Source organism: Schistocerca cancellata, chromosome 8 (genome assembly GCF_023864275.1).
Source record: "Schistocerca cancellata isolate TAMUIC-IGC-003103 chromosome 8, iqSchCanc2.1, whole genome shotgun sequence".
NCBI lineage: Eukaryota > Metazoa > Arthropoda > Insecta > Orthoptera > Acrididae > Schistocerca > Schistocerca cancellata.
Window position 1 is genome coordinate 577872996 of NC_064633.1, and position 13207 is coordinate 577886202.

General features: G+C 46.8%; 1 protein-coding gene across 1 annotated transcript in view; it reads left to right on the forward strand.

The window, feature by feature from the left end:
- The window catches only part of LOC126095694 (paired box protein Pax-6-like), a 271506-nt gene that overhangs the window by 84270 nt on the left and 174029 nt on the right, over window positions 1-13207 (forward strand). The window contains exons 4-5 of the mRNA XM_049910447.1: window positions 167-327; window positions 8736-8830. Of these exons, the coding sequence (XP_049766404.1) occupies window positions 167-327; window positions 8736-8830 (256 nt within the window). The remainder of the gene's footprint in view (window positions 1-166; window positions 328-8735; window positions 8831-13207) is intronic.

The following is a 13207-nucleotide window of genomic DNA, read 5'->3' on the forward strand; positions in this document are numbered from 1 at the left end:
AAGTTCTAGGGGACTTATGACCACAGCAGTTGAGTCCCACAGTGCTCAGAGCCATTTGAACCATTTTGTTTGCTACTGTGCACCTTCCGCCCACCACAGCCCAGATCGGGCTGTGACCCGCTCCCCCACGTATGTGGCTCAGCAGCAGTGTCCGGTGTGCCCGCAGGTTTCGTCCATAAACCGCGTGCTGCGTAACCTGGCCTCGCAGAAGGAGCAGCAGCAGCAACAGCAGCAGCAGCCGCCGCCGCCCCCACAGGACGCCGTCTACGACAAGCTGCGAGTCCTCAACGGCCAGCCTGCCTGGCCGCGGCCGTCGCCCTCCCCCTGGTGAGTGACTCTCCCTCCCCCCCTCTCTCTCTCCCTCCCTCCCACTCTCTTTCTCTCTCTCCCTCCCTCCCTCCCCCTCTCTTTCTCTTCTCCCTCCCTCCCCCCTCTCCCTCCCACCCTCTCTCCCTCCCTCCCCCTCTCCCTCCCTCCCTCCCTCCCTCCCTCCCCCTCTCCCTCCCACCCTCCCTCCCTCCCTCCCTCCCCTCTCCCTCCCTCCCTCCCTCCCTCTCCCTCCCTCCCTCCCTCCCTCCCTCCCTCCCTCCCTCCCTCTCCCTCCCACCCTCCCTCCCTCCCTCCCCCTCTCTCCCTCCCTCCCCCTCCCTCCCTCCCCCTCTCTCTCCCTCCCTCCCTCCCCCTCTCTCTCCCTCCCACCCTCCCCCCTCTCTCTCCCTCCCACCCTCCCCCCTCTCTCTCCCTCCCTCTCTCCCTCCCTCCCTCCTTCCCTCCCTCCATCTCTCTCTTTCTCTCTCTCTCTCTCTCTCTCTCTCTCTCTCTCTCTCTCTCTCTGACATGCGCTAAACAGATACCGATTTTCACTGATGTGTTTACATCTTAAGCTTTGGTTAAATTTTACCAGCCCGATCAAATACCGGTTTTCTAAGATTGTTGGAAATTGACTGCTAGCGTTCAATCGACACAATGAACTTGAGGTTACCAATAAGTTTGTTCGACGGGCTATAAAGGGTGTGATGCTTTTTAAGTGCAGATTTTTTTAATGTGTGGTGCCTTAATACGCACACACATCACGTATTTGTCGTTTCTTCTCTTTATCGAACGTCTTCCCTCAAACATGTCATAAACTTCACGACCTGATACCTTCTGCACTGCCGCACCTGGGCCACTAAGTGAACGACGCCCGTCAGTATAGATTAACTGTTTCGCGTTCGCACTTCATCACCTGACCTGCCGCCCAGGGGAAAACAAGCACTGACGGCATGCTCGTGCCACACATACTTGAGGGTACTAACCAACCAAAAAACATACGACTTGTAATATCTATAATTTGTAGTCTACAGATTGAACCATCAATTAGGGCGGTTCACAAACAACAACTCGAGTACACATGTTATTCCAAAAACGTTATCGTGGAAATAGGGGCCAGGAGGTGCTGGTGAAATAACACACACTGCTAAAGATACCTTTTTATTTCGAAAGACTTTCTCAATAATAAATTTATAAGTCTGGCATTTAAAAAAAATTTAAAAACAATTTCCAGTAGCTGACAATTTTTCTTTATGAAAAGGAGATTGCAAGGTATGACATTAACAACTTCCCAATAATAAGATTTTAAACTTGACACACATATATATATATATATATGACAACAACTTTAAAAAAAACTGTGTTAAATAGGTGGCAAATTTCCTCTATGTAAAGAATATTGCAAGGTATGACGTTAACAACTTCCCAATAATAAGATTTTAAACTTTATATATAAGAGAACAATTCCTTAAAAAAGAAATTGAAGTAGCTAGTTTGTACTAAATTTAAAATAGTTGTCTCTTGCCAATTAAATAACTTATATTACACCTGTCAGTTGTTACAAGATAAATGTGAATAAGCCAGCACACAAACCTTCACATTAAAGGCAGTTCCCAAAAAAAAAATTTCCTTAGCTCAGTGAGGCAGTGACACGTCTAAAGTGGCCCAGATCACAATAGTCGGAATAGTTATTGGTGGTCTACAGGGCCACAGCAGATCAGGCTAAATCACCCAATCAAGGTGTGAATGAAACGGCCCGACCAAGAAGCAATTACCACATTCCCGTGGACAGGCAAACGAAAACTGTGGTGGGAAGACCCCAACAAAACCACTGGTGAAGAAACTCATACACTTCACTAGAACTTGAAAAACCCCTTTTATATACAGGGTGTAAAAAAAAGGTACGGCCAAACTTTCAGGAAACATTCCTCACATACAAAGAAAGAAAATATGTTATGTGGACATGTGTCCGGAAACGCTTACTTTCCATGTTAGAGCTCATTTTATTACTTCTCTTCAAATCACATTAATCATGGAATGGAAACACACAGCAACAGAACGTACCAGCGTGACTTCGAACACTTTGTTACGGGAAATGTTCAAAATGTCCTCCGTTAGCGAGGATACATGCATCCACCCTGCGTCGTATGGAATCCCTGATGCGCTGATGCAGCCCTGGAGAATGACGTATTGTATCACTAACCAGTTGATGCTACGTACTGATGTGCTTGATGCTAGTACTGTAGAGCAATGATTCGCATGTCAACACTAGCACCGAAGTCAACATTACCTTCCTTCAATTGGGCCAACTGGTGGTGAATCGAGGAAGTACAGTACATACTGACGAAACTAAAATGAGCTCTAACATGGAAATTAAGCGTTTCCTGACACATGTCCACATAACACCTTCTCTTTATTTGTGTGTGAGGAATGTTTCCTGAAAGTTTGGCCGTACCTTTTTGTAACACCCTGTATATCCAAATGCTCGTTAGAACCAACCGCTGCCAGTGGTTTCAACGGCCGATAAGTAGACATACGGTCCCACGCGCTGATCTCCTGCACCACGGCTTCTAAGCTCCATAAGCCACGTACATGCGGGTAAGGCAGACTCAGCCCCTGATAGCCGAGAGGTCGGCCAAAGCTCGCGGCGAGCAGCTGACGACCCCCAGCAGCAGGGCCCCGCTCGGCCCACCGCCTCTCTCGGTCACCTCCCAATATGTACTCCTCGATCGTCACGCGACCGTACACTTGCTGCACCTCCCGCCAGAGGGCGGTAGCGATCCAAACAGCGCGCCAAACCGAAACCGCCACCGCAAACACTAGACGCGAAGCGAAAGCACTCCGCCTGGCGCGCTTTTCGAAGAGCCGGACACAACTACGGCTCACAGATGACGTAAATACTGATGTGTTGTTGTGCAATACACAGTCCTCAGTCACCAATACAAATATCTGCAGCTATAGCCGTTACACCTTGTATATGCACTGTGATATTGCTAAATGGGGACAAAATGCAGGAACGATCCACCAGAAGATAAAAACTAGAATCAAACAGCATCCAAACAGGCCGTGAAGGCCTAGCAGTACCGATCGGCCGCCGTGTCGTCCTCAGCCCTTGGGATACGGAGGGGCGTGTGGTCAGCACACCGCTGTCCCGGCCGTTGTCAGTTTTCGTGACCGGAGCCGCTACTCCTCAATGAAGTAGCTCCTCAAAAAAATGGTTAAAATGACTCTGAGCACTATGGAACTTAACTGCTACGGCCATCAGACCCCTAGAACTTAGAACTACTTAAACCTAACTAACCTAAGGACAGCACACAACACCCAGCCATCACGAGGCAGAGAAAATCCCTGACCCCGCCGGGAATCGAACCCGGGAACCCGGGCGTGGGAAGCGAGATCGCTACCGCACGACCACGAGCTGCGGGCAAGTAGCTCCTCAATTGGCCTCAAGGGCTGAGTGCAGCCTGTTCGCCAACAGCATTTGGCAGACCCGGACGGGGAGCTATGAAACTGCTGGCCAGGCCCGACAGAGTTTAACTTCGGCGATCTGAAAGAAACCGGTGTTACCTCCGCGGCAAGGCCGTTGGCTGTCTCAGAGGATACGGAGCAGGAAAGGTTATACGGACATGTCGGAAATGCGTCCCAAGGGAGGTGCACCTACTTCGAGATGAGGACAAAAGATCTTTGTCAATGACGCCAGTATCAGCAACCGGCAGCTAAACGCTAAACATGCTGACGTCTCAGAACTTCTACGGCAGTCAACCTCACCACTGCAGATCGGCGCTTGCCGCAGCAGTCAACTACAGCAAAGAATGGTGCACTTAGGCTGCTGTGGAAGTCTACCACAGTCAGAGGCAAATCCCGTAATTCCTTTCCTTACTCCAGACAAAATAACTTTGTTTACATAAGGCAACATTTCACGAGAAAGTAGTATCTTGGCATGCCAAGCACGATTCAGATGCGGCAGAGTGTTGTCACTGTCGAATCGGTGATAAAGCATTGACATAACTTCAGCACAGGCGGTATTGGGAAAAAGCCCATGGAAAAACGGACTTGGCGGTGCCTGTAAACGCAGCGTAAGCGGAATCCACACTAGAGATGGGCAAAACTGTTCTTTTCAGAGATCGGATCAGAACTGTTCACTCCCTGAAATGAATTAGCTCTTTTTCATGACTCACCACTCATTTACAATAGAAAATAAATGGAAGGCACATTGCCCTTTAAACTTGGTTTATTCCAGTACTATACCTGTATTTTGATCTTATTTGATCCTATTTTGAAGTAACACAGATAATGAGTAAGAATTTTGTATTGCTTATTGAAATTTCCATGACATGACAAAGTTTTTGATTATTGATTTATTTTGCACTCTCGTGGTTTTTTGGGTGATCGGAAAATGTTGTAACTTGAGATTTACATTAACAATATATTTGGCTCTAATGTATTAAAATTTCATTAACCTCATACAAATACATCGCAAGCCATATATTTTTAAAGTGAACGTTTCCTTCCGAAGACGCCTAAAATCGCAAAATGCGTACCAGAATAAGAAAAAAGAAATATAAATTTGACTGTAAAACGAAAGTACTGCATATAGCCTTACGCAGAATAAAACAAGGAAAATATTGGTGTATCACATTTTGCGATGCGTTTATCGGTTTGCTCGTAATTAAAGCGTAAATTCGAGTGTCCATAATAAAAATCCTATAGTAAGAGGAGTCATCAGGAACCTAATTGATCAGTTTAAACAAATAAAAATAAAATAAAAACAAATGATGTATACATAACATAATAATGTAATATACATAGCAGTATTACTACGAAGAACAATATCCAGTAGGGACGAACTCCGATGCAGAAGCACTGAGTCGAGCAGGTCGAGCCGCGAGCTGTATTACTGCGTGAGCTAAGACCGCAGAGACCAGAGTGACACCTGAGTTGCTTTGCTCAACGCTCTGGCTAGAGTCGAGAACGGTTGGGTGAGCGTTGAGCGGGCGAGTTCCGAGGGTGGGGGGAGCGGTGAATTCAACCGCTCCGAGACAAATCGTCCGTTCCCTTGCGAGCAGGTTGTTGCAAGTAGTTCCTATGTTATCCGCTAGGTGGCTCTCTGTCCTGTTGCTCGCATCAACTGCCCAGAGGGCAGGACGTGCGACTGAAACGATCGCCGACAGAGTGTGATGCGAAGTTAAGCTGCGCCAGACACTGCACGCGGCAGACGACGCACAGAGACGGCACGGCATATTTGAAACACAAAATCCAATGGGGCACTGCACAATGCAGGCAGCCAAGGTAGAAGCAGGGCAGAGGCCAGCGCTGGCTGTGTTGTGTGGCGTGCACTGTGCTGTGACCAGCAGAGGCGCTGCTGATATGCTCCGTCTCTCTCTCCCTCTCTCTCTCTCTCTCTCTCTCTCTCTCTCTCTCTCTCTCTGCCGTGGGAAACGTTTGGAGCTACTGTTCTTTTTTTCTGAATCACTGATTGTTCACTCCTTTGAAAGATTCAACTCTATGAATCAGTTCAGGAGCGGATCCCCCATCTCTAAACCACACTCTCCACAGCGCCTCAGTGGTTTCTCTGCTAATGCCTGTCACGATGCCGTGTCTGAGAGGTGAACCCAGAACCTGAGGCAGCTTGTTCTCCAGGCCGAGAGAGAACTTGTGCTCTTCCCCATCACGTCTACGTCTCAATACATACTCCACAAGCTACCATACAGTGCATGGCGGAGTGCACCTTGCACCGCCACTAATTCCCTTTCTTCTTCCACTCACAGATGGGGTGAGGGAAAAAACGACTATCTGTGTACCTCTGAACGAGCCCTAACTTCTCTTATCTCGTCTTTGCAATTCTTACGCGAAATGTACACTGGCGCCACTATGACAGTTCTGCAGTCAGCAGAAAATGCCAGCTGTCTACACTTTCTCAACAGGTATTCGCATCTCAGTTCACGAGGCATCTCTTGTATGTGTATTAACCCCGATCCTACCAAGCAGCACGCCTGTGAATTTCTTACGTGGCTTCCTTTAATCCGACCCGGCGGGGAACCCAAACACTAGACCAGTACTCAAGAATGGGTCACCCCAGTGTTCTATACGCGGCCTCCTTTAAAGACGAGCCGCCCTTGTTTAAACTTCTTCCAATAAAGCCTCCCCTGCAGCCGACCTTACGCGCTCGTTCCATTTCGTGGCGCTTTGCAGCTTTAAACCTGCATGTTTAGTCGAAGCGACTGTGTACAGCAGCACACCACTAAATACGGTATTGGAACGTTACTGAACTGTCTTTCGTACTCACCAGAATTACCTTGCAGTTTCTATATTTGTATGAAACTGGTATTCATCACACTGTACACATATTCTGTCCAACAGATATTCTGTACCCTCCTAAAATCGCTCAACGACGAGGCTTTTCGGTACACTACAGTGCCATCAGCAGTCACAGATCGCTACCCGACTTATCTTCCAGATAGACAATAGCAGCGGTCCTATCATAGTTCCCTGCGTACTCCTGACGATACATTTGCCTCCCAAGAACAGTCGACATCCACGACAACTCTCTGGCTGCTGTTACTTAAGAACTCATTCACATATCTGAGAAACTATTCCGCGTGGTCCGACTTTCGTTAACAGTCTGCAGTAGTGCATCGTGTGAAATACTTTACGGAAATTGGAACTGACTGTTGCCCTTCATCCATGTTTCGTAGGATATCGTGTGAGAAAATGGGCAAGCGATTTTTTACGCCCTGTTTTTCCGCGTATTGTCACTATTCAGGTGGTGAGCTAAACCCATCAGGTGATATTCGCCGAGCTCCAGTATACCACAAGTACATTCAAGACCTTCCCCGACGAACAAACGCTGTGAAAGTACTTACACAGAAGAGCCAAAGAAACTGTTACACCTGCCTAATATCGTGTCGGGCATCCGCGAGGACCCAGAAGTGCAGGAGCACGACATGGCATGGACTCGACTAATGTCTGAAGTAGTGCTTGAGGGAACTGACACCACGAATCCTGCAGGGCTGCCCATAAATCTGTGAGAGTACGAGGGGGCGGAGATCTCTTTTGAACAGCACGTTGCAAGGCGCCACACATATGCTTAATAATGTTCGTGCCTGGAGAGTATGGCGGCCAGCGGAAATGTTTAAAATGGGCAGAGTGCTCCTGGAGACACTCTGTAGCAATTCTGGAAACGTATAGGGTGTCGCATTGTCCTGCAGGAGTTGTCCAAGCCCATCGGAATGTACAAGGGACACAGGTGATCAGACGGGATGCTTACGTACGTGTCACCTGTCAGAGTCGAATCTAGACGTATCAGGGGTCTCATATCGCCCCAACCGCACACGCTCCACACCATTAGAGAGCCTCCACCAGCTTGAACTGTCCCCCGCTGACATGCAGGGTCCACGGATTCGTGAGGTTGTCTCCATATCCGAACACGACCATCCGCTCGATACGATATGAAACCAGATTGGTTCAAATGGCTCTGAGCACTATGGGACTTAACATCTATGGTCATCAGTCCCCTAGAACTTAGAACTACTTAAACCTAACTAACCTAAGGACATCACACAACACCCAGTCATCACGAGGCAGAGAAAATCCCTGACCCCGCCGGGAATCGAACCCGGGAACCCGGGCGTGGGAAGCGAGAACGCTACCGCACGACCACGAGCTGCGGACTATGAAACCAGACTCGTCCGTGCAGGCAACACGGTTCCAGTTATCAACAGTCCAATGTCGGTGTTGACGGGCCCAAGCGAGGCGCAAAGCTTTGTGCTGTGCAATCGTCAAAGGTACACGAGTGGACCTTCAGCTCCGAAAGCCCATATCGATGATGCTTCGTTGAATGTTTTGCACGCTGACACTTGCTGATGCCCCAGCATTGAAATCTGCAGCAATTTGAGGAAGGGTTGCGCTTCTGCCACGTTGAACGATTCTCTTCAGTCGTCATTGGTCCCGTTCTTGCCTGATCTTTTTCCGACTGCAGCGATGTCGGAGATTCGATGTTTTACAGGATTCCTGAGATTCGCGATACACTCGTGGAATTGTTGTGCGGGAAAATCTCTACCTCATCGCTACCTCGGAGATGCTGTGTTCCATCGCTCGTGCGTCGACTATAATCTTGATAACTTGCCACTGTAGTAGCAGTAATTGATCCAACAACTGCGCCGGACCCTTATCACTTATTGTCTCCTATAGGCGTTGCCGACCGTAGCGCCGTATTTTCCTGTTTACATATCTCTGTATTTGGATACGCATGCCTATACCAGTTTCTTTGGCGCTTCATTGTGCATACTTCTCACGCCACCGTACGGTGCATGGTGAAGGGTAACTTTTACGACTACTAACCGTTGTGTCTGATGTGGTGCAGGAGCATATTTAGTATTTTGTATAAGGTTGGCTCTGGTGAAGCACTTGCTCGCCGTGCGTTGCAGGTACCCAGCCGGGGGGTCGCCGTTCGCGCCCCTGCAGCCCAGCCCGGGGTGCGCCGTGCTGGCCGATCCGGACCTCGACCTCCACACCAAGAAGGGTAGGTCCGCCAACTGCGCCGCTGCACAAGCCCTTCACTAAAATAAAACTTTGTTTCTGTGAAAATATATTTGCCGTGCATACGAGTTGAGTTAGCCCAATCTGTGCGACCTTTTAGTTGTTGTGTGGGTGTGGGAGAGGGTGAGAGATGGGAATGTGAATATGGTTAGAAAGAGGTGGAGGAGAACATGGACAGAGCGAGGGGAGGGAGCTGATGGACCGAGAGAAGCAGTAGCAGGGGACTGACAGAGAGAAAGGGGGAGGGAGAGATGGTCAGAGAGAGAGGGGGAACAGGGTTTAGATATAAGACGCAGGCGCAACATGGAGGGAAATAGTGGGCTGATGAAAAAAGAACATGATGGACAGAGATAGGGGGAGGAGGGGGAGGAGATTAAGAGAGAGGGGGGCAAGAGGAGATGGACAAAGAGAGGAAGAGCAGAAGATGGAGAGGGAGGAGTAGGGAATGGACGGAGAGAGTAGTCAGGAAGAGCTGGGTAGAGATGGAGAGCTGAACAAGAAATGTGATCACTGTATGTACGGTACACGTTTGAATCCGCGGGTAAATGGTGAGATCTGTATATAAATGGATGAGAGAATTTGTATTAAATTCTGCTACAAGAACGGAATAGACTACGGCATAGTAGTTTTAGAAAAGTTAAATATTGATTTTTTTTTGTAGTTTGCCATGTCTAAAGCAACAATTGTATAAGCTTTTCGAATAAGTCCGTGAAAATGTTGAAGAGAACGAGCGCCATGGACGACCCACAACACCATCAACCGATGAAATCAGGAAAAAAATGAAAGAAATGATTACGAACTGTCGCCGGATCACAAACAGAGAAGTCGCTGCTGATGCTTACACATCAGTTGGCTGTTTTCTGTAGTTTTTGGGATGGAACGTGTGACAGCAAAATTAGTTCCAAATTTATTGAATTTCGAAAAAAAAGAGTTGCTGAGGAATCGCTAGGTAAAGCAACGACGATGCAGAGTTGTTAAAACTTGCCATAACGGTTGCTGAAACGTATAATCACGGATATGACATCGAAACTAAAGATCAGTCGTCCCAGTGGAGTACTTCAGGATCACTAAAACCGGAAAAAGCTCGACAAGTTAACTTTATGCTCGCCGTGTTCTTTGATAATGCATTGATTTCTTGCCAGTAGGTCTAACGATCAATAACAAGTACTCCTTAAACGTTCAAAGCTGTTAACGTGAAAAAAATCGAAAAAATGTCCCGATTTGTGGCGAAACAATTCATGGCTTTGGCAGCATGATAAAGAACCTGCTTACACTTCATAACTGTTCGTGAATGTTTGGCCAAAAATAATACTGTAAAGATGTTCCAACGCCCACATTCGCCAGAAATGGCCCTATGTGTCTTTTTTATATTTCTAAAAATAAAGAAACCCTTAAGGGGTCGTCGCTTTGCAGGCATAGACAGTATTTCTTATGTAGAATCTTGTTCCATAGGAAGCAAGGGAGAGGATGTTGTTATGGGTGGCCGGTAGCCTCGTTCTGCATACAAATGCACACGTGGATTAACACAGTTCTTTATTTACATTATAATAGAGTCCATGTTCGTGGTACTAGCTCATCAGTAATAGTCCTCTTGCAGGCAGTGTCGGTAATCTTGATAATACAATCTTTAGTCTCGCTAGTCTGGTCGCTATGAAACGCCCCTTTGAAAAATTATATACGACTGTGCTTAAACTGACACACAATATTTTTTTAGCGCAACGCAATCTGACTTTCAGAAATCCCTACAAAGGAATGGCCCTGACTAACATTAACCTGTACCTTTCACAAATCACTTACCTCACAAAAATCTTCGTTACTCAAGCTACTGCAATACAGCGAGCTCCACTACTGCCAGCTAAATAAAAGATTCAAACTACAGAAGGAACTAACTACTGATAGGCATAGTTAGCAATTGAAAGATGTTAATAGAGAACAAACAATGTATTTACCTTAACATCATAATATATATAGTAGTTCATGACATCCAGTCTTACAAATTTCAAAACTCCGCCATCTCTCTCCTTACATCCACCACTGCTGGCGGCTCACCTCCAACTGCGCAACGCTACGCGCTGTTAACATCCAGCTGCCGCTGCCCAACACTACAATGACTGACAACAATGCAAACTGGCCACAGACTGCAAACAGCACAGCCAGTGATTTTCATACAGAGCGCTACGTAACGTTGCCAATAACAAAACATAAACAGCCTACTTACATAGTTGCCAATAAGAAAACATAAACAGCCTACTTACATAGCCCCCATGCTCCCCACAAAAAATTTTACAAATTGTTTTGGGCACTGGCCAATACAGATTTGAAAATTTTTTTCATAATTACTATAACAAAGAAATCAAATGCACACACTTATTAATACAATGTTGGTCAAAAGCTAAAATTTTCTCACAGTCCATAAAGACAGTCCTGATCATTCATCACAGTAAGACTACCGTTTCTTTTCTCAAAGTCTGAGCAGTAAAAGACAATGCACACGGAAGTAGTGGATTTCCATGCAGTCTTGAAGAAGTAGTGTTGTCCTTCCAACGGAAAGACAGTGGACAGTGCTGACTCGACATGCTGACAGGTAATGGGCCACAACAGAGCAAACCCACAGCAGAGTCATTCGACGTTTTGAAGAATATTGGTAGGTAGGTCATCACAGAGTAGACCCACTGTAGTCCTGGTAGAGATTACGGTATTGGTGGGCCACCAGAGGTGCAGACCCACTGCAGTCCTTGTAGAAATAATGGTACTGGTGAGTCAGAAAAGGTATAGACTCACTGTAGTCCTTGTAGAAATAATGGTATTGTTGGGTCATCAAAGATGCAGACCCACTGTAGTCCTTGTAGAAATAATGGTATTATTGGGTCAAGGTACAGGTTAATGTTAGTCAGGGCCATTCCTTTGTAGGGATTTCTGAAAGTCAGATTGCGTTACGCTAAAAAAATATTGTGTGTCAGTTTAAGCACAGTCGTATATAATTTTTCAAAGGGGACGTTTCAGCTATGTACTGTGTTCTGTCGTAACCTGGGACGTGAAGACAGCCCACGCTGCAACTAACTGACAGACGCCATACTGGAGTGTGAACTAGTGAGTCATTGAGGCCCCCCGGACAGCGACGGCCGCGGCGGCGGCCTAAACACATTCTGTCGAGAGGGTGTTGGCGGCGCGCTGCTTGCTGGTGTGCCTCTGGCCTCTGTCGTGATGCGCGCTTCATCCAGCGCCCACTATCAATCTTAGCGCTACATCTTTACCGACCGGTGTGCTGGCGACGGCTTAGGCCAGTGCACTTTACGCATCGCTGAGAGACCCAAAATCCATCGAACGCTTCCAGAAGTCTTTTGGAGCTCGGAAAAAGCAATGGCCTATTTAACGGGGACTATTTTGAAAGGCATAATATTGAAGTACACGAATAAATGAAATTACTTTCTATAAAGGAAAATTCCCGTATTTTGTTAAACACACCTTGAGTAGTCCTGTTGACATGCTCACGAGTACTCAGCCAGATAGCAGTGTGACGTTTCAGCATGTCTCATTTCATTACTTCGAGGCTTAAACTGCGAGAGCTTTTCATTAAGAACTTTTTTGTTTATGGAGTTGAACATGTTTAGGAAAACAGAGAAAAGGAAAGATAAGAGATGATCCGTCACCGTCAAGTAACCGTCCGTATCGCCATACAGATAGGAATTATGCTTTCAGAATACATTCTGGAAACAAACCCCAGGTTGTGGCTAAGATATGTCTCTGCAACATCCTTTCTTCCAGGAGTGCTAGTGTCGCAAGATGTGCGGGAGAACGACTGTAAAATAAGGAACGGAGAACCTGATGGAAGTCAAGCGTGAGGGTGGGTCGTAGGTAATTCTTTGATGGATCAGTTGACGGAACAGAACGGAAGGCAAGGATTCCAGTTTAGAGTCTAAGTTCGGCACACAGTTTTAATCCGCCGGAAGGTTTCAGGAACTACATTAGCTGCATACATTCTGGAAACAAACACCAGGTTGTGGCTAAGATATGTCCTTGCAGCATCCTTTCTTCCAGGAGTTGATGGAACACAACGAAAGGCAAGGATTCCAGTTTCGAGTCTAAGTTCGGCACACAGTTTTAATCCGCCAGAAGGTTTCAGGAACAACATTAGCTGTATAACTGAAAAATACTTTTGATTCGAATACGAGCTTGATTCAAATATGACGAAAATAGTCCGTTACGTACATGACGTCTTTGTTAGTCGAGTTTTCATCCTGAATAGTGTGTGATCTCTTGGTTAAGATCGCGTCATCTGCAAAGAGACACTTGCGATGTAGAACAGTAGATCAATAGATGAGAGACCGATAACAGCCTTAGCAGCATTCCAAGCGCTAGA